The 26,243-nt window shown below is 35.5% G+C and overlaps 1 protein-coding gene across 1 annotated transcript in view; it reads left to right on the top strand.

Annotated features, from left to right (window-relative positions):
• The window catches only part of LOC135077979 (connectin-like), a 71,139-nt gene extending 45,323 nt beyond the window's left edge, over nt 1-25,816 (top strand). The window contains exons 2-3 of the mRNA XM_063972518.1: nt 17,185-18,256; nt 23,874-25,816. Coding sequence (XP_063828588.1) covers nt 17,218-18,256; nt 23,874-24,343 — 1,509 coding nt within the window. The 5' untranslated portion in view covers nt 17,185-17,217 and the 3' untranslated portion in view covers nt 24,344-25,816. The remainder of the gene's footprint in view (nt 1-17,184; nt 18,257-23,873) is intronic.
• The last annotated feature ends 427 nt before the right edge of the window (nt 25,817-26,243 follow it).

Here is a 26,243-nt window from a genome sequence, read left to right on the forward strand (position 1 = left end):
GGTCGCGAGAAGAGCCTGGATGCGGGTAGCGCAGGACGCGGTTGGCTGAAACGAACGAACAAAGGAACTACGCATGCTTGCTATGAGTCCCTAAAGAAAATTTTGTGGGGCAAAGATTTTTTTGATTTTGGCATAGATGTCATGAAGATTACTATGAATGCCTAAATAAAATTTTGTGGGGTAAAGATTTTTTGATTTTAGCAAAGATGCAAAGATGGGACCTACTGTACGTGAAAATAGTGTGAAGTGTATTTAGTATTTGAACAAAGGCAAAGACAATGTTTTACTAAGCTTACCAAATATATTCTAAGAAAAACAATTTTACCGTTAAAGTAGGATTTAATTTTTCGTTTTCGTTGGCAACGAGATCTTTACTGAGCAAAATTTGTATTTGATTCAGAGAGTAAATGTATGGTATCGGTTACGAAACTTATTCGTTGTTTCTTTTCTTACATTGGGCAAGTTGATTGAACTTTAATACTTTTTGTCGTCATGTTAATATCGCTTTGTAGTACAAGTACTGAAGTAAGTAATATTTTAATTTGGACTAAGTACAACAAAAGTGTTGTACCAAATCTTTAATAATAGAGCTCTACTTAATTCTTACTAACACGTATCAATATTTAAATGTTTAACCGTTATTAAAATTTCTTAGCAATTAGAGTCGCTTCTAAAACTAAATTTGAATTAACAATTTAAAAAAATCGAACTGTCTAAGGCGGGACACGGGAGGAAGGGACGCGAAGGGCGCGAGTTCGATTTTTTCAAGTTGTCTATTTAAAAATTAAATGTTTAGTTTAAAGTCAAAGTCAAAAAATTTATTAAGATAATGCTTACAATTCGTCAAATAATTCGTTCAAATCTTTTTGCACTACCAGCGTTTCGAGACCATCATTTGGCAAGTGCTGAGAAGAAGCGCCACAACAAACTCTAACGTTAAGAATATTGAATTCTGTTGTAATTTATTTGTGAAATACAATTGTTTCAGCCATCTTTTTCTCAGTCCCTAAATCACGTCTGAACAAACCTGCAGAACGAAACTAGCGAGTGCCGCAGTACATTCGTGTTTTAATCTGATCGGGGTCGTATATCAAACTAATGAAATATGCCCGCAGAAAAAACATCCCTTGTTGCCGTAATAGCGCGCGTAGTCCACTCATATTTCCCAGGATATTTATCACTAGAAAAACACGGACGACTGTACCGAATATGCTCCGACGAACGTTTATGCTGCTACACGAGGTTATCACGGCCAGGGATGTTATGTATATCCGTAACCGTAACCGAAACTTTCGGATATCCGAAATAAAAAAAATATCCGTAACCGTAACCGATTCAAAGGTTTCGGATAATTTCGGATGTAGGCAAAGTCAAGCAAGTCCCTACGCTGATTTAATGATTGCATTTTGAAGTACATGAGTTTTTTCCCATTAGATAAAAGTTTTTTTGTGAGACCCAAAGAAGGTGACAGATGCCAAAGAAATCTGTTCTGTACCCATTCTATTCGTAAGGCATGAACTGTGTTGGAAAACTATTGTGATCTACATTATTGCATTCTATACTTAGCACAGATATCCGTAACCGTAACCGAAACTTTTGGATATCCAAATTAAAAAAAATGTCCGTAACCGAAACTGGTATAATATTATTCCAATATCCGTAACCGTATCCATAACCGAAACTACATATCCATAACATCCCTAAACGGCTATATCTCAGTGCTAAAGAGTACCAGGTGTTTTTATTGCTGTAAAAACTAGACGCATATGGGACTAATGGAGCAGTAGCACTGATTCAAGCCTTATTATTAAGAACGGAGACGCTAAACTTGTTAAAGTATTCTTCGCGAGATCGAATTCAAATAAAGGAGATAAACGATTAATGTAAGTTTTTTTTTATCCACAACGAGGAAGCTCTTGGCGCATCTCTACCTGATGGAAAATGATGATCAGGGCGAAGGTGAAAGCAAGTTTCACTCGAAATCCTCAATCACAGAGGAATTAGTTATCTTACCTCTAACTGACTGGAAAAAAACATTGTTGTTATGGTGACATACTTAGGTAAGATAGTGGAAGTTAGCCAGACGGACTTAAAACAAGCTCTACCACCAATCAACAGAAAAATCTGCCCCTACTAGGAATCAACCATTAGAACACAGAAGCGGTAGTCCGCAAACCACCAGGTCAAAGGGGTCGTCAGATTCTCTGATTTCTTTCCAATAATCTGGTTTTAAACTGCCGTGTTCCAACTAAATCAAAAAGCAAAACGGACTGTTACATAACACTTTTACTGATATAATGGGATATGTCGAAACATGAGCTACGAGAAATGCTCTATGAAGAGCAGTTATGTGAGTTTATGTGACATTTCAAAGCAGGTTGGTTATCACAACAAAACACGACAGAATGTACAGAACATGTCCTAGTTGCTAGTGAAATGGAACGTATTTTCAGGGATGTCACACAAAATATTTTATTTCATACATTTTAATAACCAGAAGGTAAAATGTAATTACAGATTTTCAGGTTTTTACATAATTTTTAACGACTTTGCGAGTCCCTTTAGCAAAGTATATTGTTATTTACCTGAGCCTTGTTTTGAGAGCAAAAGCTTGAAAATATAGTAAATATTTTCAATAATTTTGATAATGTGTGCTTAAGGTTTGTACTTAAGATTATGTCTTAAACTCTTAGGCTGGGTTGCAAAGGTTGCAACATCTTACTTTAACTTTGACAATCGTCAAAAATCTGTCAAACTCTATACAAAAAACATCGGTTAAGGTTATTTACGGGTAATGTTAGGTGGTGTAACTCAGCCTTAAAAATTCAAATTAATATCAATTTAAACAATTGCTAGCCCTATAATTGCATCTGTTCCTGAACTTTGTTCGAATGCAGGCATAAGGCCAGTGCCAATGTGCAGAAGTAGGTCGCATTGTGCATTTTAAAATCCTGGCAATGCTGTGAATAAGAAGGGTTTATGCACACGCATTTTTTCTTAGCATTCGATAGTCATCATCATCATCATCATTTCAGCCAAAGGACGTCTACTGCTGGACATAGACTTCCCCTAGTGATTTTCATATTGAATGATTGGTAGAGACCTGCATCCAGCATCTTACTGCTACCTTTATAAGGTCGTCTGTCCACCTTTTATAGACTTCGACAGACGACTCCCATCATCCCACCCTGACATCCCACGCTGCGCTTTCCGATACATGGCCACTACACCAGAACCTTGCTGCCCCATCGCGTCGGCCTCAGTTCTTCGTACTTATTATATGCCCTGCGTATTGCCACTTCAGCTTGCTAATTATACTGGCGGATAATTCTTTTAGCATGAAATCCATCTTTTGTACACCATTTCGTACCGTAAAATAAATAAATAATAACATGAGGCTTCCTAGTTAGTGTGTTTAAAATGTATTTAAGTAAAACTGCTTCGTAATACCTAATACTCTGCACCAGTTATTTTCAAGCTCCAAGGCAAACATTGAGACCGTAATGCACGTCGGTTGTAGCTTTAGTTTTTAAAAAAGTTTTGTTGTGATAAACGTTTAGCTGCGTCCTTTCAGCGCTGTCTGTTTAAATCAACACAAAAGAGCAGAAAAGTTAGAAAACGCTTTTCATATTTTTACACAATGTTTTGCTGACAATGATAAAGCGAATACAGGGTTGTTGCGGGTAAAATTCTTCATCGACAGCTATACAGGGTTATTTGTAAAACACCAGTAAACTCGCAGGACTAGATAGCTGATAAGCAACAACATTAATTTGTTCTAGGACTTGATAATTCGTTAGTTTTTTTTCATACTAAAGTAATTACCTATATTTGTTTAATTTTTCGCTCTAATGTTTATAAATCTACGCGTATTATCAAGTATGAAAACGAGTTTCATCTCGTTGACATAGACTTGTATGAAAAACATTTTTGTTAAAATGTTGTTATCTATGATGTCAGCTATCAATTCCTGCAAAGTTGATGGTGTATCCCAAATAACACTGTAGCTGGCATAGTGCACTGTACATTGTAGTTACTGACATAGCTAGTAGTGGTGCGTGGTTTGATTAGTGTGTGAAGGGTGCTAGATGGAGTCTAGTTGACCCTTCGGAGTTTCGATGACCCTAGATGGATCCGAAAGCTCTTTTTATTACTTTTCCCTGATATAATGTGGTTTGTATTTTTTGTGGTTAGCGTAGAGTTTTTATCACTAATTCTGGGGTTTTAAAAGGTTAACTTCATGACCTTTTGACTTGACTTCATGACCATGAATAAATAATGTAAACTCAGTAGCTTTTGATGTAGTTGAAAAACCTGCATTTATTTTGCGGAAATGAAAGATATTCTCATGTTCAATAAGTACTCCTGAAGACCTATTATGTACCTACTAGGAATGGATTCTAATAATCTAATTGTTAATCCTTGTCACTTTAAACTGTAATAATAGTCATGTATAAAAGGTGTAACTGCCCCTTTTCCAGTTTCTTAATAGTCGTTATCGTCATTTCAGCAATAGAGACGTCCACTGCTGAATATAGGCCCCAATGATTTCTGTACTGGCTGTAGTTGTTGTTGGTAGCGGCCTGCATCCAGTGCCTTTATGAGGTCTCTTAATATACAATTTAGTAAAGTTTTGCTAGAATGGTCATCACATGGTCCCAAAAGAAATGACTCATGCGCGATTTTATAATTTATTAAGTTTTATAACGGCGTCACAGCTATTTTAAGCTTATTCCACACGAGTGGGCCACAAGCACGCAAGTCTCAGCTAAAAGGGCGCGTTAGTCAAAAGGCGGTTCACACCCACTAGTCAGCATGCACAATTGCACGATGCGCTCGCTTAATTATGGTCACACGGATAACTAGCTCTAGAAGAGGTATACAGGGTGTATATGACTTCGTCTGTTTCAGCCAAATGACGTCCACTGCTGGAAAAAGCCACCCCCAAGGAAAAAACCTTCCACAAAGACCGGTCCTACACTGCCCTACTTTCCGCGACCTTTACTAGATCGTCAGTCCACCTAGTGCCTGTCCACACTAAGTACGTCTTCCGGCCCGTGGTTACTTCTCGAAAACTTTTCTGCACAATTAATGTCTTTCATCTCAATAAAAAACCGTGAAGTGAGGTAAATTAAATTTGCAAGATTTCATTACAGACACCGGACAAGTAAAAGTATGTAAATAAAAGCTTAGAAACAATACAACTTGTTGTTCTATGCAATATCAGCAAAGGATTTAAAAAGCTTTGTTAGAGCTTTTCTTTTTGGGATTTTGGATTTACCTATACCTTTGGGATTGACTCTACAAGCTCATTTTTACGTTACATAATAAAACTTTGTAAGTAATTGTAACTCATTTTAATGCCTTGCCAAAAACTGAATCAAACCTGTCATCGTTCCAAAATCGTACTTAATACAACTGCGTAAGATCTCACAGCGTTAAGTTGACGTCTGTACATACTGAAACTTGAAGCCTCAGAACAGTTTTGATTCGGTTCCAACTTAACTGCAGACTAATCGGCTTACGCAGTAGGTTTGTGTCGGTCAAAAAGCAGAGCGGTCCGCATCCACCACTCGCATGCACAATTGCGCGATGTGCACACTTAATTACCGAACACATACGAGTGTTGACTGGAAGAGACATAAAGTAGATTGGTTGAATTATAATACTTGTGTCAATGACACAATGACAAAAAAGATTTAAAATATTGCGGACAAAAATTATCACCATCATCATCATCATTTAATTTTCTCATAGGATATCTATTTTCCAATTGTCCACTGCTAAACTAGGCCTCCCCCGATAATTTCCTTATTGACCGATTGGCCCCTCGCTCCTCTACTTTAATGATCTATTGCGTCTTTCTAACCACATAATATTGATAGTGAAAGTATCATGGTTGAATTTACAAATGATTTGAATTTTTTAACTAATTCTAGTATAGATTAACTTTTATTTATTACTTTTCCACGCATTTACGATGGTTTCATTACAATGAATTTTATTTAGTTTACTTTCTTCTTTAAATGAAAGTACAATCCAAATAAGTGATTAAACATTTTCAAATGGAGTTACTTAACAAAAAATATGGCCGGCCCGATAACGACTGCCCACTGAACCAACATGAACCAACATGTCAGTCTGGGCTAACATGCGAGTCCGTAGAGACCGGGCATTACACTGGCTAATATATTAAGTTTTTACATAATAATATGAAATTACCCAAAGGTTCTTGTGGATCTATTTTTAATTTCTATATTTGAAAATATATTTTTTACATTAAAAATGTTTGTAGTTCGTTCGTTCGTTCGTTTCAGCCAAATGACGTCCACTGCTGGACAAAGGCCTCCCCCAAGGTTTTCCACAATGCACTGTCCTGCGCTGCCCGCATCCAGGCTCTTTACCAGATCGTCATCGTCAAAACTTTTGTAGATTTGACCTAATTTGTAAGAATATAAATATTGATCTTAATAGAGACACCCATTTTTATACAGGGTGGAATTTTGTAATGCCACCTGGAGGGAAAGTACCCTTAATACTGAAGATAGAAAATTTTACTCAAAGAAAACATCCCTTTATTTTTGAAAAGAAAGAGAACTGCATTCAAAGATTTTCGAATTTTTTTCGAAAATTTATACAATTTTCTGTAAATAATTACAATAATTTAAGATTTCATGGTTTTCCATTCATTTGATTCATCAAGTTTGTTTGAGAGATTTCATCCTTATACTTAACGCTTACGATCGATGCAATAAACAGACAGGGTGTAATTTTTAACAGATTTTAGTTGGTTCGATTCCCGAGTGTAGCAAGCAAATTTTTGGAAATCTTTGAATGCAATTCTATTTCTTTTCAAAAATAAGGGAATGTTTTATTTGAGTAAAATTTTCTATACAGTATTAAGAGTATACTTTATCTTCACGTGGCATTACAAAATTCCACCCTATATAGCAAACGTTTAGTTGAGTCCCCGCATAATTTGAATAAGGAATCGGCCGATGTCAAATCGGTGTATTGTGCGCACTTTCATACATGTTTAAACTATCGGCTGTCAAAATCTGCGGGGAGTTTTACTATGAATATGATATTATTCATTTTGTTAGTATTAAGAAACAATGTGGAATGAACTTCTTGTAATATATTCTACCCTTTTAGAAAACTTTACATGCCAATGTCAATCAATCGCATAAACTTTGTCTGACTTATGATATTTTATTATACTCGTAGAAAACCACTCAGTTTCTAGGAAACATTAATATTGTTTATCCAGTAGGTACCTAGTAAAAACTAAAGGTCGCAGGTTTCAGACTACTGAACGCGTCAGACAAAAATATCCGCCCTCCACATGCAGTCGCTCGTTTTGTCTGTAAAAACTTGTCATCTGGACCAATTGTATGAATACTTGTAGCGTATCAGCGTCATCGCGCCATAAGCCACATCCAGTTTCTCTACCGCCCGTGGGGCATGTTAATTACGGGAGGGCACATAAATTTGTCTCCCTGCAGTTTTGTGCCGCTAGTTAGTCATAAGCCCCTGGTTCACGCGTTCGTACTTTAATAACAATATACGGGGTAATTAACTGTTAATTGTAATTTAGTGACGAGTTTTTAAGGGACTTTGTTTTGTGCTGGTCGTGTTTTGAGTTTGTAGGCTAATTTTGTTTCTGTTTATGTTATAAGTTGTTGAGAATTGCAGTAATATAGTAGTCGTTTAAATACGTTTATTTTATCTTCTTGTTCTCAGTCGGTACACTCTTGTCAGAGTGGTCGTGGTCATCATTTTGAATCACTATTCAGAGTGATGTTCCTCGTAATACGGCGCCATTCCTCGCGGACTGCAGCTTTCCGGGTACTTTCGCTAACCGAGCACTTAGTTGCGGCCTTGATCTGGTCCGTCCATCTCATTGGTGATCTACCACGTGGTCTGGTGCCCTCAACTTTTCCCTGTACTACGAGACGCTCTATGGAGTCATTACTGCGCCGAGATACATGGCCGAAGAATTGAGAGTTATTTTATCTACTTAAATATATTTTTCACAAAAATTCTAGTTAATCGCTATCGTTAGTTAAAGAAAGTTACGTATAGGTCTTGTTCAATGGACGGACGATCTCAGTGGCTACTAGAGGAAAAAAAAATGTGAGCTTAAGGAGAGCTTACGACCACAGTGCCATTTGATAGTGATGGTTTTAAAATGATGATTCTAGTTTCAGTGGCAAATTAAATATTAACAAAATGGCTTCTTGAGGTAACTTGGGCGGTACCTAATTAGCTACAGCCATCTTTCATGAAATCGTCAAAAAAATTATGTATTTAAACGAAGTCAATTTAGTCAGGGTCAATGAACTCGTTTCCCAAGGTTCCAATTTTCCACCTTAATAGATATATTGATAAAAGAAATATTATTATTTGAATAGTAAGTGATCATGACAGCGGCATGACGTCATAATAGCGGAATAAAAACCCATGGAAAATGACAGATGTTACAAATAATGACAGCGGTCCCCTCAAATTACACGTCACCATTGTCCGATTGCTTCACAAATGACACTTTTATGGGTTCCTTTACGGGAAATAAGTAAAAAAGAAATCATTTGAAGAAATAAAAGAATAACGATGAAATTATTGAAATGTTCTTTTAAAAGAACAAAGAAAATGGTGATTAATACCAATGTAACAGACGATGCCAAATCGAGCTAATCACTCTTATAAAAAGTGCGATATTGCCAAAAAATAGTCTGATACTTATTTATGTTGACAGTACTTGGAAATAAACGTAGGAGGTCTTCAAGTATTGTTAAACTTCCAAAATAAATTTTATGTTAATGGATTCTGTGTATCTCCACTTTACCCTTAAGGGAAACGCCTAACAATTGTTTCGAGTAACAAAGATGACGTCAATATACACACTTATCAATAAACTTCTTAGCAATCAGCCTACGTCACAAAATTGTTTGATGGACCTTGATCAAGCCAGAGTTGAGCAAGGATTTTTTAAAAAAGGAAGAAGGAGGTTCTGTCTTTGACTGTATGCAGAACAAGGCAGGTATTTGACCGCAATCACACCTGATGTTAAGTGAGATGCAGTCTAAGGGCTATATTTCACCGGGACACCATGGAGGCGCAACCAGTCGCCGCTACCAACAAAATCCAAAAGTTATCACGGCGCGCATCTTAGGCCTACAGGTGAGTAACTCTCTATAGAGCTGTATACATTATGTTGGTAGCGGGCGACTGGTTGCACCGCCATGGTGTCCCGGTGAAATATAGCCCTAAGTGTTCGTACATACATACCTGCCTAGTAATTAATTGAATGCCCTATTAATTAAATGTCTTCATGTATAAATTAATAAGTGAATAATGGATCTTGTCCCTGTGCTTCAGGCATTTAATGATTCGCTTATGAAGTAAGTAGGTATTTACTCGGGTTTCTGTGTAGAAGTCGCTGACCATTGATTCTATTTAAACCCCTTTACTTGGAGAAAAATCTAATACTCTTGTAGAAGATGAGAAATTGACCGTATTGAGTATCGAACCGCATTTACTGCTCAACGCTATTGTAGTTAAAAAAGGCATTTAACACTATAAAGGCCGCCGTCCCATTTTTGTCCCACTCGCGAGTTTGATCGTCTCTAACTTTTTTATTTTTCAACGAAAGTCTATGAAACTTTTTGACTTTTACTGATTTATTGAATTATATCATTTTTTAATGTTTTTGATAATATAACATTAATAGAAAATTTTTAAAAATCGGTTTTACCTAGAACCGCCACTGGGTCATTTTTGTCCCACCCTGGTATTTGCCACAATAATTCGACGAAGAGTCCTTGTTTCGAGGAGATACGAAAGTGGAGAGGTGAGGAGAGTTTAGGTGACTCGTGACAATGCAGAAATGTAAATATGTTGTACTAGTTTTTGCCTGTGACTTCACCCGTGAGAAATTAAGTTTATCATAGAAAGACCTAATTTCTTGACACTTATCGTTGCTTTTTGACCGAATAACTGAATATTATTCTAAATTATAGCCTATATTATGTTATACTGAAGTATTAGCAATAAAACTGCAAAGTTTTATTAAGATCGGCTTAGTATTTTTTGCATAAAAGAGTGAAAAAACATCCATCGATCTAACCATGAATCCATACTCGCTTAGTTCAAGTTCCAAGCATATATCCACCCATTCATCCTTCCTATCCATTCATCAGTCCATCCATCCTTCAATTCATTAATATTTATTAACTTTTACATTTATGATATTAGTAGGAAGGTAGCTTCTAGACATAAGCCAGTTCATACATTGTATGATTTGATACATTTTTAAAATGTGTGACTTATAAAATTTTGAAAATTAAACGTACATACTTTTCATTGTAATTGGTAAAAAACTTCACTGTTTGTGTACAGATAACAGAAAAATAACCATACCTATAAAAATTCCTAAACACATAGTACACCAGAGAGACAAAAAACCATACAAAAATACTTTGTGCAAAATGTGCACTATTATTTGTAAGATATCTATTTATCCTTTAAAAATAATAATGACTAGTTAAAGTAGTAATTTCATTATTTTAATACAGTATAACACCACGTAATATGTGACTATTTTTAAATGAAACCAAAAATATCTGACTTTTAATAATTCAAAATTAAAATTGAATACATTTATATTTAAAGAAATACGTACATATTTATTTAACTACATAGATAAACCTTTTTTTAATGATACTACAAATAGTTTTAACCTTATTATTCATGCCTGAAACTAAAAAATGTTACAAAATATATGCTGGGACAAAATTGACCCAGCGGCGCTTTTAGGGGGGTCGTAATCTTCGGCACTTCTAGTGTTAAGTCGCCCGCAGATGTGGCTTCATTATGAAATATTATTACGTAGAAAAAGTGTTCATTTACTTGATAAAACTCAATTGTATTGTAGCAATAATAAAAGAGCCAAACACCGCGACATACGATGTGAGATGCGGGTAAAAGTTTTTTAAACTTTCATGCAATTGCATAGGTTTTTGTTTGCTGTATACGTAACATGGACAATTGTTATAACTTTGACATTGTTTTTACTTAAACAATTGTTTAGTTTGTTTTTAAAAAATGTTTAGCTAAGAGTTTGTGATTAGTATGGAGTTAATATGTTTGGGATTCCGATGTGATAAAAGGTATAGATGTTAGTATTAATGTTAGTAATAAAGGAGCTAGGGTTGGCACCCGGATAATACAAAATTAGAGTACAAGATCACGTCTGTTACGGTATAACTATGTAATAATTACGTATTTTGTATAAACAAAAGAACCTGTGTGTTCATAAGAACCTGTTGGCTGTTGCGAAAGTTTGATTAGTTTCATTTCTTAGTCGGTAGGTACTCCTTGCAAGTATTATGTGACTTATGTACATAAATTATGTAGATACTTCAAAGTCCTATGGCACGATAATGCCCAAAACGTTTCGGGCGACACGAGTACGCCCCATGGCAAATATTATGTACTTTAATGGCATTATGTAAAATGTTTTTATTTAGTTACTGGGTTGGCTTTGCTCCTTATCCTACGGCCTACTCGATGCAGGCTAGTTGAAAGGGTAATTAAATCCAATTAAAACTTGTACGATCTTTATCCAAAGTTGAGAGGCTACTTGTCTAGATAATATTTTCTCTAGCTGTGTCCCTGACAATAAAGCTGTCATACACAATCTTACGTCAGATCACTGTGGTATTAAAGTAGAATTTATTTGTAATAATTTGAATAATAAAAGTAATAAAAATGCCGTATGTAGACCTGTAACCATTAGTCGTCTAGAACGTTTTAAAAATAATCTTGAAAATAAATTGCATTTAGTCCCGTATGTGCAGGGAGACCCAGATGCTCTTTACAATAACCTTTTCGAATGTATTAAAACCGAACATGACAAAGTTTTTACGGTAAAGCCATTAAAACCAAATACCAAATGTAAGTTTAGTGACTGGGCTACTAAGGGAATATACAAAAGTCGAAATACGTTATATGAACTTTATGGCATGAAAAAGTATAATAATAGTGTATCTTTTCTTGAGCATGTAAAAAAGTATTCAAAAATTTTTAAGAAAGTTTGCTTCATGGCTAAGTCTTTTTATATTCGGGACAAGATAGGGAACGCCAGTAATAAAATAAAAGAAACTTGGAATGTTATCAACCGAGAGACTGGTAAACTAAAACCAAGAGATAATGACTTTTCTCTCAAAGTTCACGATAATTTGATATCTGCAGATAAAGATGTAGCGGAAGCTTTTCACAAATTTTTTGGTAATATAGCTTCAGCAACAACTGCCAACTTAAAGTCATCTCCCTCCGAGGCTGAAGAAATATTGAAAACCCACGTGACACCCTGTGACTCGCACTTCTCTTTTAAACATATTACTCCATTAGATATCACTAAAACTTTTAATCTTTTAAATGTAAAGAGTACAACTGATATCTGGGGCATCTCTGTCAAGATAGTCAAACACATTATTGATATAATTTCCCCACAGTTAGCGATAATATTCAATAATTGCATAGAGAAGGGCATCTTCCCCGACCTCATGAAACATAGTAGACTAATGCCATTATTTAAGTCTGGTAGCAAAACCGACCCTGGCAATTATAAACCCATTTCTATCTTGCCCGCTCTAAGCAAGATTTTTGAAAAAATCATACAGGAGCAACTTATGATTCACTTTGGCTCTAATAAACTATTTCATAGTGAACAATATGGTTTTACCAAGGGTCGTTCCACCACCGATGCCGGGGTTGCACTACTTAAACATATCTTCGAGGCTTGGGAGAATTCTCAAAATGCACTAGGGGTCTTCTGTGATCTCTCAAAAGCTTTTGACTGCGTAGAACATCAAACGCTAATTCGCAAACTGCACTATTATGGGGTGAAGGACTCGGCTTTGGATTTAATACAATCCTATTTAAACTTTAGAGTTCAAAAAGTTGACATAAATGGTGTTTTGTCTTCTGGGTCACCTGTGAAAATGGGAGTTCCGCAGGGGTCCATTCTGGGTCCATTCTTGTTTCTTATATACATTAATGATCTACCATATTTTGTTAAGGACTCTTGCGAAATCGTGTTATTTGCCGATGACACATCTTTGATTTTTAATATTGATAGAAGTAAAAATAACTTTGATGATGTAAATAATGCACTAACAAGAGTTTTAAGTTGGTTCACTACAAATAATTTACAACTCAATGCAAAGAAAACAAAATGTATAAAATTCTCTTTGCCTAACGTAAAAACAGTTAGTACCCAAATAGAACTTAATAATAATGCAATCGATCTGGTAGACTCTACTGTATTTCTGGGAATTACCCTGGATTCAAAACTCCAGTGGGGCCCCCATATAGAAACTCTGGCGGGAAAGCTCAGCTCAGCGGCTTTTGCAATAAAAAGGATACGGTCATTAACCGATGTTTCAACAGCTCGCTTAGTCTACTTTAGCTACTTTCATAGCCTAATGTCATATGGAATCATGCTATGGGGCAAAGCTGCAGATTTTGAAACAATATTTATTTTGCAAAAACGTGCGATAAGATACTTGTATAAAATGAAAGCAAGAGCGTCCCTTAGAGAATTGTTTAAAGAAATTGGCATTCTCACGGCCGCTTCACAATACATCTTAAACTGTATTCTATTTATTCAACAAAATATTAACGAATTCAAAAAGAAAAGTGATATTCACCAAATTAACACTAGAAATAAAAATAAATTGGCTATACCCGCTTTTAGACTTAATAAAGTGTTTGCCACTTTTATGGGACAAGGTATCCATTTTTATAACAAAGTCCCTGATAAATATAAAGAGCTACCGTATAATAAATTTAAAGGTATAGTTAAAGATCACATGCTTAAAAAAGCCTATTATACAACTCGAGATTTTCTTAATGATAAGTCATCCTGGGAGTAGGATTATGGTCCTCTCATGCTCGCACTAAAAAGAATTAAAATGAAAAGTAATATTGTATAAACTAATAATAATTTCTCAAATGTTATAGTGTCATGCTTCTCAATCTGGACTGTTACTTAGCTTTATTATTAGTTTTTTTTTAAAGAGATAACTTGGCATTGTCATTCTCACTAAAATGTCTCTGGGGTGGTGGCGTAGTGAGGCGGGTCGTTACATTCCCTCTAATATGGTCGAGTGAAGCGATGGCTGGTTCACTCGTCATGTCTGTGAACAGGCGCTGCTTTCGGGGACTGGTCAATCCAAGTTATTCAAATTTATGTATGCGAGTCATTTCTACTAGTACCTTAATATGTAAGTCTAGATATTAGCACGTCACTACCTTGTTTAATATACCACGCAATCTTGTATACCCATTCTTATGATACACCATACAAGAATGCATGGTAAATTCAGTGAACTGCTCCTGAATCGAATGTACCTACTACTACTATTTCTATTTATTTATATTAACCGGCAGACAGTGGTGACTGAGTTTGTTGCGGCGCTTCTTCTCAGCACTTGCCAAATGTTGGTCTCGAAGCGCTGGTAGGGTAAAAAGATTATGAGACATGTAGAGGCTCCTTAAGAGCATATTATGACGATTTGTAAGAACTATTTATTAGTCTAAACAAATAAAGAAATTTTGACTTTGACTTTGACTTTGTAGGATAATTAATTAATGTGTAGAGTCATTCGGGTCAAGAGCACGCACTTTTTTTTTGATGGCCTCCCAGACCTATAAAGAATTGTATAATTGGCATGTTATGATATTAAATCTGTAGAATATTTAATAAATTTTCACTATTTAAGAAAAATTTCCATCAAGATTAATTAGTTTTAGCCCTACATAGGCTTAACTGAAAACTTTTCCGATGCGTACTCTTGACCCGATGTGTGGGTAAAATTACGCAAGTCTTAGGGTAAAGTTACGCACGCGGGGTAAACGTACGCATTCAGATTTCTAAGAGAATACAATTAAGATTGGCGATAATCAATATTTATTTAATCTTGTATATAACATTTTAAGAACTTTAACATTAAAAAAAATAAGAACTCTTTGTATTATACAGGGTGGAATTTTGTAATGCCACCTGGAGGGAAAGTACTCTTAATATTGTAGATAGAAAATTTTACTCAAATAAAACTTTCCTTAATTTTTGAAAACAAAGAGAACTCTATTCAAAGATTTTTGAAAATTTTACGAAAATTCACTATCATACCATACAATTTTTTGTAAATAATTAAAATAATTTAAGATTTCATGGTTTTCCTTTCATTTAATTTAAGCAAGTTTGTTAGAGAGATTTCATCCATAAACTTAACCCTAACGATCGATGCAATAAAAATACAGGGTGTAATTTTTAACAAATTTTAGTTGGTTCGATTCCTCTACATTACTAAGAGTACTTTCCCTCAAGGTGGCATTACAAAATTCCACCCTGTATCTATTATAATGTGAATCTTGTCTTAAATTATTTATATTGGCAATAGTCACACTTTGAGATCAAAATAATTGGCCTTCATTATTTGGTCATCTGAGATGAGATGAGGGTCCGCTGAGGGGCCTTCCTTATGTAATTTCTCGGCATTTTGGTGTAGGTATTCTGAAAGATTGAACAATTTTTGATATTTTTATTTCATTTGGGGTATAAGTACGCAACGGGGGTAAACGTACGCGTGCGTACTATTAATCTCGTACTTTTACCCCAATCGGCAAATATACCAAATAATCAGTCACAACACACACGTTAAATACTTTTTACGAATATGATAAACTTAGATCAAAACTATATTAAATGAACAATAGAAATATAGTATACATACTGGCACAGAGCTATCCATTTAACTACAGCACACTTTTCCGTGGCATAAAAATTAAACGAAATAAGCGTGCTACAAGTATTCGGCGACGTGTCGCGACCAGAGCCCCGATTACGGTAACTTTTATAACGTCTACAATCCAGACGCGTTTCTGATTCTGCGATACGATTGGTCAAAACAGCTGACGTACGCTGTTGAACGACCAATCGTATCGCAGAATCGAGAAGCGTGTCTTAAAAATTACCGTAATCGGGGCTCTGTACTTAGATTGCGTCGGCGCGGCGCGTGGCTCCTAAACGGCGACAGTAGCGCCACTCTATTTTACAAACACAGACCTCGGCTCCCCCACCCCTGTCGGAGATCGGACCACCGCGTACTTTTACCCACCGCGTGCTGTTACCCCGAATGACTCTACAGTTGTTCCTTCTTATTATTTTAACAATTGAGCATTATGATCATAAAACCATTCGTTTCAAGGCTAAGTAAGCATGTACACGTATGAACGCTATAAATATTTTAAATATAAACCTTTGTCAGGATAGATGAACTGATTTAGATAAAATTTGGCACAAATTTAGTTCGAGATCTAAGAATCACAGGATACTTAGTTTTTATCCTGGTTTTTGGATGGCGGACACGCGCGCATTAACGAAATAAATAAAAGTACTTTATATACGAAGGCGAAGCCGCGGGCAAAAGTTTAAAGTCGAGAAAATACTGGAAAAATATAGAAGTAAAATCCAACGAAAACCAATCCCAATATTTTTGCACTTCTGTTATTAGAAATATGACTCTGTAACAACCTTCGATTAAAGTGTCCGTTCTAGACTTTTGTTAAAATGAAACTCAAATATATTAAGGCATTTAAGTAGTTTTTATGTAATATAGAATACGTATTAATTTCAAGGATTAAATTTGCAGTCTACGATAAACTGAAATTCAAGCGGAAAAAGCCGCGGGTGGAGTATAGTTTACAATTAAAATATCATCAATAAAATTTCAAGCTTAAAAATATTATGCCTCAACTCTAGGAGGACCGTAATGTAGTCATAAATATTTAATAGGCATATTAAGCAGTTAAAGCATATTAACATTGAGTTATGGATGTCAGACATATCCGACGATTACGACAAGAATAAAGAACAAAAGACTCGTTCACCGTTTTACGAGTACATTCCGAATGAATGGCGTGATAATAGCCACCGTTACTTTCGCATAAAATTCAACTTTTCACTCTCCAACTATCAATGCAGAGTCAATTAACTTCCCGTTATAGCATCTTGCTAGACTTCAATACAATTTAATCAACAACTCCGCTAATGCAAGGATCTAAGATAAAAAGAAAACAAAGGAACTCTTACTAAACGGCTTTCTTTTGTTACAGATGAAAATTGCGCCGATGTGAAGAGGAACAAAGATGGACCTTAAATATTTGATCCTAATGATCGCTTTCGCGACAGTTGAAATAAACGTAACTGAGAGCCGGCAAAATGACAAAAGGCGGTGGAAAAACGACAAGAGCTACTCGCACTACGTCAACATTTGCGATATTCAAGATAGGGTGTCCAAAGTACATTGCTACTGCGAGAGCGTAAAGATAAAAACCGCCACAAAGGCCGATTGCTGGGTATTCAACGGCGGCATAGCGGAGGACGATCCCTTTTGGTCAAACTTTTATTCGCAGCCAAAAATAGAGAAGCTGACTTTTAACGTCCGAGCGGACGGCGGGCTCACTTACATCCCGGCCAAAGTGATTGTGCGCCTCGAGCACCTCCAGTACCTCAATATCCAATACGCGAACATTTTCAGCATTCCCTCATTCGCATTCACGAATTCGACCACGCTCCGAGAAATCACTTTACCCAAGAACAAAATAACGAAACTCGAAAAGATGGCGTTCGCTCATCTACTGCGTTTGTCAAACGTCAGCCTTGCCGAAAACCAGATATCGGAACTGAACAGAGACGTATTTTACTACCTGCCGAACCTTCAGCGGTTGTACCTATCGAAGAACACTATAAGCGTTTTGCATGACGGCTGTTTCAAGCACCTCAGTAACCTGATAAGGTTAGACCTCGACAACAATTTGCTGACCGTAGTGATAAGAGAGAATTTCCAGGGTCTGTCTAATTTGATTACACTAGATATGAGGAACAACAAATTAACATTGATAGGGGACCTGGCGTTCGCCGAACTTTGGAGTCTCCAAGAACTTTATTTGGACGGTAATGAAATACAGTATATAGACAGCAGAGGTTTTGGAGGATTGACGCAACTGAGGAAACTTTCTTTGGCCGACAATAAGTTGGACGCATTAGACGAGGGAGTGCTCAGTGATAATCTGAAGTTGACTGTGTTGGATTTGAGAAATAATAACTTAGAGACGCTGCGACAGGAGGCCGTTCAGAATGTTTTGGAGAACATGAAGACGAATTACGCTTTAATATCTCTCGATGGTGAGTTCTTATTCTTAAACTTCGCTACAAATTATCTATGTTGTTCAGTACTTTGAGCGTTCCGTTTTGTTGATACCGACATAAAAACTTTGTACGGCTTGAATTATTGATGGACGCTTTTATTTGTTGGTACTTTTGGGGATACAAATATTTTATACATAGTAATTTACGGTAAGTGAAAACGTTTCTGTTGGGACAATAAGTTTGCGTTTGGTTCGTTTTATTTTTTGGGACGTTTGTATTCTTTGTTTGACACCGGATAATATCAATACTATAGTCGTAATGACGATAGGTTAATCTATACTTATAATAAATCTGTAGAGAGGTCAATTCTGTACATGAAATATATTTTCAAAATAACTATCAGGGGGTGATTAGTGATCGATACTGATGCCAAAAATGCAATCAGTAAAATTTTTGTCTGTCTGTCTGTCTGTCTGTCTGTCTGTCTGTCTGTCTGTCTGTCTGTATGTTCCTTATAGAAACAAAAACTACTCGACGGATTTTAACGAAACTTGGTACAATTATTCTCCATACTCCTGGGCAGGTTATAGGATACTTAAGAATTCCCACGGGAACGGGAATTAGCGGGAAAATCCTTTTGTATGAAAAATCTAAACCGCTTAAGTTAGACGCTTGAAATTTGGCATGCAGGTACCTTTGTAAACTTAAAGCTTAGTTACAACAGGATATTGCAAAATTCCCACGGGAACGGGAGTTAGCGGGAAAAAACATTTGTATAAAAAAATCTAAACCGCGTAAGATAGATGAAGGAGGCAAAACGGGATCCACGCGTACGAAGTCGCGGGCGGCCGCTAGTTTACAATAATTGTAGTGATCAATACTAATACATTGATTGGATCAGCACTAATTACTATACGAGACAATAGATCAATCAGGAGCTCTATACAAATTACTAAAAGCTATCGCAAATTAATTGGAATAAGTCATACAGTTGACCTGCTCGGGGTAAATAGGTACTTTGGAGAAGGCTTCGTTAGAAAGTAATAACTATAAGAGCGTGTGCAGATATGGCGTTTTTATCCGTCCGATATTATTTTTATCCTTGCTTTGATGTCTTTTATTTTTTACATTAGATCACATTCCTTATCGTATTATGTACTAGTTTGGTTTAGATTATGGTCTGGTACTGACCATATCTTGATACCGTCAATCATCCTAGGATGATTTGTTTAAAAAAGCTAATTTTATGAATCATTTTCGCTTTCTGCCAAAAAGGAAGTACCTCATGAAAACGAAAGAAAAATAACTGTTGATGCGTTTAAAAAAACGTCACGTCTACAAACGCCTGAAGGTTTGTGAAATTGGCCGTGTATAACGTCTTGGAGGTCAAATCGTCTGCTTCTCGGAAAAAGGCAAATGGTTCGTGATAGATATTATCAAAATAACCGATTTTTACTTACTAAGTATCGCCCGTATTCACAAACGATGCTTGCTTAAGTGAAGCAGCAAATCGAACGCTCATGCAGCGTTGAATAGAGCTCTGCGATTGGTTCGTATATGACCTTGTGCGTCCACGCGCACTGTGAGACCTCATAGTAATGTTTGTGTATACGGGCGTATATGTAGTAGGTAAACTTTGAAGAAAATTGATATTATTGTTACCGGGACATCTACTGTATAATAATGGTAATTACTAAACTTTGACTGAAATAGTTTTCTTCGTAAATGCCTAAATTGTTGTCGTTCAGACTTTGAACCTCCCACAAAGTGTTTTCAAAGTGTCTAGGCATAGCTAATGAGAGTCAAATTTACATATTTTTTCTTTCTTTTCTTATTCTTTCTAAGAAAATTATGTCCTGACATTACTTACCATTTTTATTAAAAGTAATAATATATTACCTAATGTGAACATTTATTATAAATATACGATTACATATTTGATTAGGTAGGTACTTACTTATTCAAGAAACGTAATAATGTGGGATCTACAAACGTACTTAAGCGTTAAACCTTTAGTTATTAGAGCTTACTTAAGTGGGCTTGAGCTTAATTTTTTTACGCCTTTACGCCTATTTTTTGATAGAAACTCGATACATAATAATATTAAAAGTAAAGACAAGCTAGCTGTCGTATTTTCTTTAAAAACAATTATCTAATGCAAGCTCTTTGCATGATGCAAGAATCTTAGCTGACCAGTCTTTGTGGAAATCCTTGGAGGCCTTTTTCCAGCAGTCATTTGGCTGCAACGAACGAAATGAAGCTCAATACAGTAATAATTAATATCAAGGTTGTGCGTTTTCACCCAATAACTAATCAGTTGAACAATGCGTGAGCATTCTGAAATGGATCCTTAATTATTGGTTTTACATCAATTGTTAATTGGGGCGCATCATTCGCTTCACTAGTTCGACCTCACAGAAGGCATCAGCTATAACTTATAACAGACAAATAAACGACATAGATGTATCGCATACGAGTTAAATTAGATAACTCTATATAATGTATTTTTTTCATCTACTATGTAATTTTGCTATGTTGGCACTAAATTTGAAGTCACTTAATGCGCCAACTCAATTGACTATTTACTATCGATTCAAAATAACCGTAAAGTGTACTAACTTTGTACTACAACCTATTGAAAATTATTGGGTTTCAGGGCTAAAATTATTTTTTCTTAGATAAGTTGTGCTTTGAAAGCAAGGACTAATATACAGGATTACTGGGAACTGGACGTATTCTCGTCAGGAATAGATACGAGTCAAATGCAACAAAGATCTCATTAGGATCAAAGTTGCCCTGTAACCCTGTAGGCAATTAATAAATAACTCTAGCATGTTTCTAGAATCTAACGAACCAACTTAAAATCAAAATAGGAGAATTTATGATGAGTGACCTACATCCTACAGATAGAGAGCATTGCAACCGATTACTGATGATGATGATACCAATGATAATGGTGGGTAAATCATATCATCCAATCAGTTGATAAACCATTGCCGAAATGTGTTACAATTTTTTGATTTTGATTTTTGTAAAAGATTATTAGTAGGTATCTACCTAATTTGTACTTATTACTAATAGTCCCTTAATAATTATGCTTACGAGTGGCCTCACCACAATAGTCTAGCGGCCGTTGGGTTTCGAACCCGCGTTCCTCGGGTCTCGAGTCGGAAAGTCCAACCCCTTCACCGTTCGGCTATCGTGGCTTCATCGTTTGTTTCGTTATAGTTTGATATAATTTTATCAGCGTCTAAAGAGGCTATTTGTCTACAGTAATAACTAATAGATCGGTTATAGGCGGCTCAAATTGATCGTAAAGAATGTATTGGATTAACGTTTCATAGTTGTGTGATGACTAGCTATTTTATTTGGCTTTTTAAGGCTACTTCATGATAAAAATGGCGTCATTATGGCAGATATTGTTAAGAAATATGACTTCAATATCAGTACATTTGATGATATTGAAGATTTTCTAACCGACTCTTTGTATTTGTAGTAGTGTATCTTTTTCAGGGAAAACTTAATTAACTGTTTATGATGCTGCATCGTGCATTTAAGTTTAAATGAGATGTCAATTGAATAAACATATAAGTTATTTATTTTGTGGTTTTAACAGACTAATTAAAACCCTATTAATTTTAACCCCACAGGATTATTGAACAGTAATCGCAATATCAGTTTATTGGCAGTAACCGCAAAAACACATTATTTTAATGAGAATTCTCGATTCAGATTAAAAAGCTACTTTGCACCTTTTAGCTCTACGTTAAATTTCACGAACAGTTAGTTCGTTATGACCTGTTAATTGTTGCAGTTAAGGTAATTAACATTATGAAATTTAACACCAAGCTGAATATGCTTTTGATGTATAATTCAGATATTATTGCCATCTGACTTTACAACAACGCTTGGTTAATGTTTTATGACGTCATTCAGTTATCGGGCTAGGGTTTTCATTGAAGTGGCATTATGTTCAAAATTAAACCTAAATCAAATTTACGCTCAAGTCTGAACCGAGTTTTGAGTAGGTATCTTTTCTGAAAACATTTCTTCAATGTTTATGATTAGCAGTATACTTGCATAATAGATTTACGCCCGTATTCACAAACATTACTATGAGGTCTCACAGTGCGCGTGGACGCACAGAGTGACACACGAACCAATCACAGAGCTCTATTCAACGCTGTCCGTTCGATTTGCTGCTTCACTTAATCAAGCATCGTTTGTGAATACGGGCATCAGTGTCTTCATTGTATCATGTTGCTGACTGTCATCCGTCAAAGAAATTAGCAGACGGTGTCTATGTCATTCATGGCCACCAGTCTCTTTGAGCCTTGCAAATTACAAAAAAGGCAATGAATCATCAGCGCAATGCTTCCTGCGACATTTTAATAGGGCCTATATTTTCCGCCAAACTGCTCGCCAGTGTACGGCATTGTTGCTATGATTTAAGGCGCTTTGTGTGTGTTAATTCGGTTTTGTGGTCTGTTTATAGCTGCAGTCAGCGACCGCACGATCCTGGCGTTAGGTGTAATGGTTGTGTAAGATTATGCGGTTTGGAAGGTCTCGTGTTATTGGTTCGGTTACAGTTAGGCGCGATTGGTCCAATTCGCTGTTGGCCTAATTCGCTATACAGAAAAAAAAGTTGATAACCTCCTTTTTTTTCATTTTTAATATCCTTTTATTTTGGACCAATTACAAATTGGACCAATAGCGAATTGGACTAATCGCGCCTAAACGCGTTCTAAGGACGTTGCGTCTACAAAAACATCTTCATTTCAGCCACTTGACGTCCACTGTTGAAAAAGCCCTCTTCATATAATAAGAATATAGAAATGAGAAAATAGACTGATACCTAGATCATCCTTTACTATCAGTCTATTTTCAGTCCCATTTTGGACATAGGTTTCTTAAATCTCGCACTGTTTACATTAGACAAATTCTTATTTAGGAGCACACTAAACTTCACTTAGGTAACTTTTAGTGTCAAGAATGTCTTTTAATAATTCTCGTGTTATTGGTTCGGTCACAGTTTTCTAAGGACGTTGCGTCTACAAAAGCATCTTCATTTCAGCCACTTGACGTCCACTGTTGAAAAAGGCCTCTCACTGTGATCAACCTGGCCTATCAGTCTATTTTCAGTCTAGATTCAGGTCAGGGCCTAGATTTCTTAAACTCGTTTACATTAGACAATTTTTTATTTAGGAGCACACTAAACTTCACTTAGGTAACATTTAGTGTCAGGAATGTCTTTTTAATAATTTATGGTTTTCTTCGTATTGATATTTATCCCTTCAAGTACCAGCAAATCGGGACACAATTGAAATCAATTGTTACCTTGAGACCTTTAGGGGTCCACAAGTTATAAAACCATTTTGTCGTCAACAACAATATTAAACACATACCTAGGTGATTTTAGCATTACACTCGTAACAACGGAATCAGCAATAAATCTACTGAGGGCTGATTCTTCAATCGTCGGATAACTATCGACTGAAGATTAAGTTAGGCACATTGACTGTTTCAGTATGGGAAATATGACAAAATGACAAGTTTATTCTTCAGTTAAAAGATATCTAATGATTAAAAAATCTGCACTTACTTAGTAACCAATGGATTCAAACGTCTAAATTCGTATTTCATTGTCAAACAGGTAACAAGCTGAGCTGCGACTGCCGCCTCTCCTGGCTGCACAAACTGAAGAACGAGACCAAAAGCAAGCGCACAAAATCGGCCCTCAATCGTCTGGTCTGCATCATGGACAACAATTTGAAACCCAACCTCTTTGGTATTAAGGTAGTATCCAAAACCGAACCCCCTCAAAAAATCAACGCGGTCATGTTCAAAAATAACTACGACGATAATGATGAAGATTTTGACGATGATAGAACGTATGATGATACAATGCAAGATCAAGTGACGGAATTGGAGTCAAAGATCGAGTATCGGAGGAGACTGCTGGAAATTCCTACGGAAATGCTACCGTGTCCCAATAGATTGAGCTATGAAGCATCCTACTCACCCCCTACTCAAGATGAAGTTAAGTATTACAAGGCTTCTTCAAGTGATAAAGTACGGAGCGTCAGTTGGATACCTTTACTTGCTATGGCGTTCATTTTGTAGCAGAATTTTGAACCTGCTTCTAAATCTCAGTATCTATCATTTTGAACGATATTCGTGAGTTGAAATTATCATCTTTTAAATCAGTAACCTAAGTTAGACATTTATTATTATTGTAATGTATTTTGAGTATTTATAAATCAAACTATGAAAATTTCATCTAGTTTATTCAACAAAGCATTTAGCACCCACAGAAGTTATACTCAAATTTGATAAGTAAGCATGTAAATATAAATCAAGTTATTATAAGTATAAGTTAAGGTTTGAATGGGTCTGTTTGCACATTTATTTAAAGGTTAAGATAAACACAGTATTTCCTGTATAATACAAATAGTATAACTTGTATCTTATTTAAAATAAACTAAGTTAATTCAATTACCCAATTAGTGTAAGTAAACTCTTAAGTTGGTACGGAAATTAATTAAAATTAATAAAGTGTTTTACTGAGAATTTTCTTCAGCTATTTTCGTGGATATGACCAATTATTGTTAGCAACATTTAATCTTAATTTAAAATAGATTAAACTCTACTTCTAAGAATTGTTTCCATGTTATTTTCAAGTTAAAAAAAATGTGTTAAAACCAACTCAAAGCAAAGTAAACAAGGCGTATGTGTTTTCAAACGTTTTATATTGAACTAGATTTTCAATTTATTTACAAAACGACTATAAAATAAATTGAAAATATATAGTTTTATTAAGATCGACAAACAGGCAGGATGTATGTGGATATTTTTCATCATTTTCCATTTAATACAATTTTCATTACTCAATAATAGTTATTGACGAATATTGAGTAATGAAACATAAAGGTAGCAAGAAGAACTCATAATAATAAAACATAAGGACGCTGGATGCTGGCCGCTACCAACCGGGCGATGTGGAAATCAGTGGGCGAGGCCTATGTTCAGCAGTGGACGTTCTGTGGCTGAAATAATGATGATGAATAAAACTCAATGTTGTCATTGCTCAATGATTGTACATTGAGTAATGAATTACATTTTCTTCACAGTTGTTTTGCTACGATTACACGAATCGAGTCTAATTTGAAACTAATTTACACAGTTGATACAAATGTTGTCACAATTGGACTAATTCCACGATTGTCAAAGAGGTTGTCTGTTTGTTTGTCCTTTCCGTATTTACTTCCACGAGACGTGTTTATGTTTTCTGTTAGTTACTTACAATTAGTTAATTTGTCATCAATAGTGTTTATTACCTCAATTATAAGTTTAGAGACTTTGTATTAATGAATATTGTTAGAGGGAAGACTGGAGTAATAATTTCATTAATTATAATTTATGCATAAAACAACAGTGATTTACAAACCAAAGATTATTCTCGAAACAAATCTTCGTTATTTATGTACAAGTCGGGTTTAATTATGTTATTTTGTTTACGCGGGAATGTAAATAAACAATTTTAATGTAACTTATTCTATTTGAAGTGTGGATACAATAAATTGATACTTTTTCAAAGGAATTGTTTTATTCTTGGAATTTTGATTTTTGGTGTGGGCGATACAAAATTACAAATGCTAAATAAACAAACGTGGGTAGTTCCAATTACATTTGGAAAATAATTTGTTAACATACGTAGTTAGTAATAAAAATATAAATAAGTAGTTGACACAGCCAATCGACTGACATGCCTTTTATGAAATGTTAATCAAAAAGTCTATTCCCCTGGACTTAGATAAAGTCTTTTTTGATTTCGAAGCAGCTTGAGACCAAGTCAAATCATGACCATTATTTTGGTACTTAACAACTTCAAAAATAATTTAAACAAAAAAGGTTAAGGGGCACTTTACATGGTCTCAACCAGCAAACCCAATTTGACAGTAATTAAAAGAACTTGGTTTAAAATGTCACTCCTACTTCAGACTGATATTTTTTTGGAATTTGA

The sequence above is a fragment of the Ostrinia nubilalis genome, chromosome 14 (assembly GCF_963855985.1).
Source record: "Ostrinia nubilalis chromosome 14, ilOstNubi1.1, whole genome shotgun sequence".
Lineage (NCBI taxonomy): Eukaryota > Metazoa > Arthropoda > Insecta > Lepidoptera > Crambidae > Ostrinia > Ostrinia nubilalis.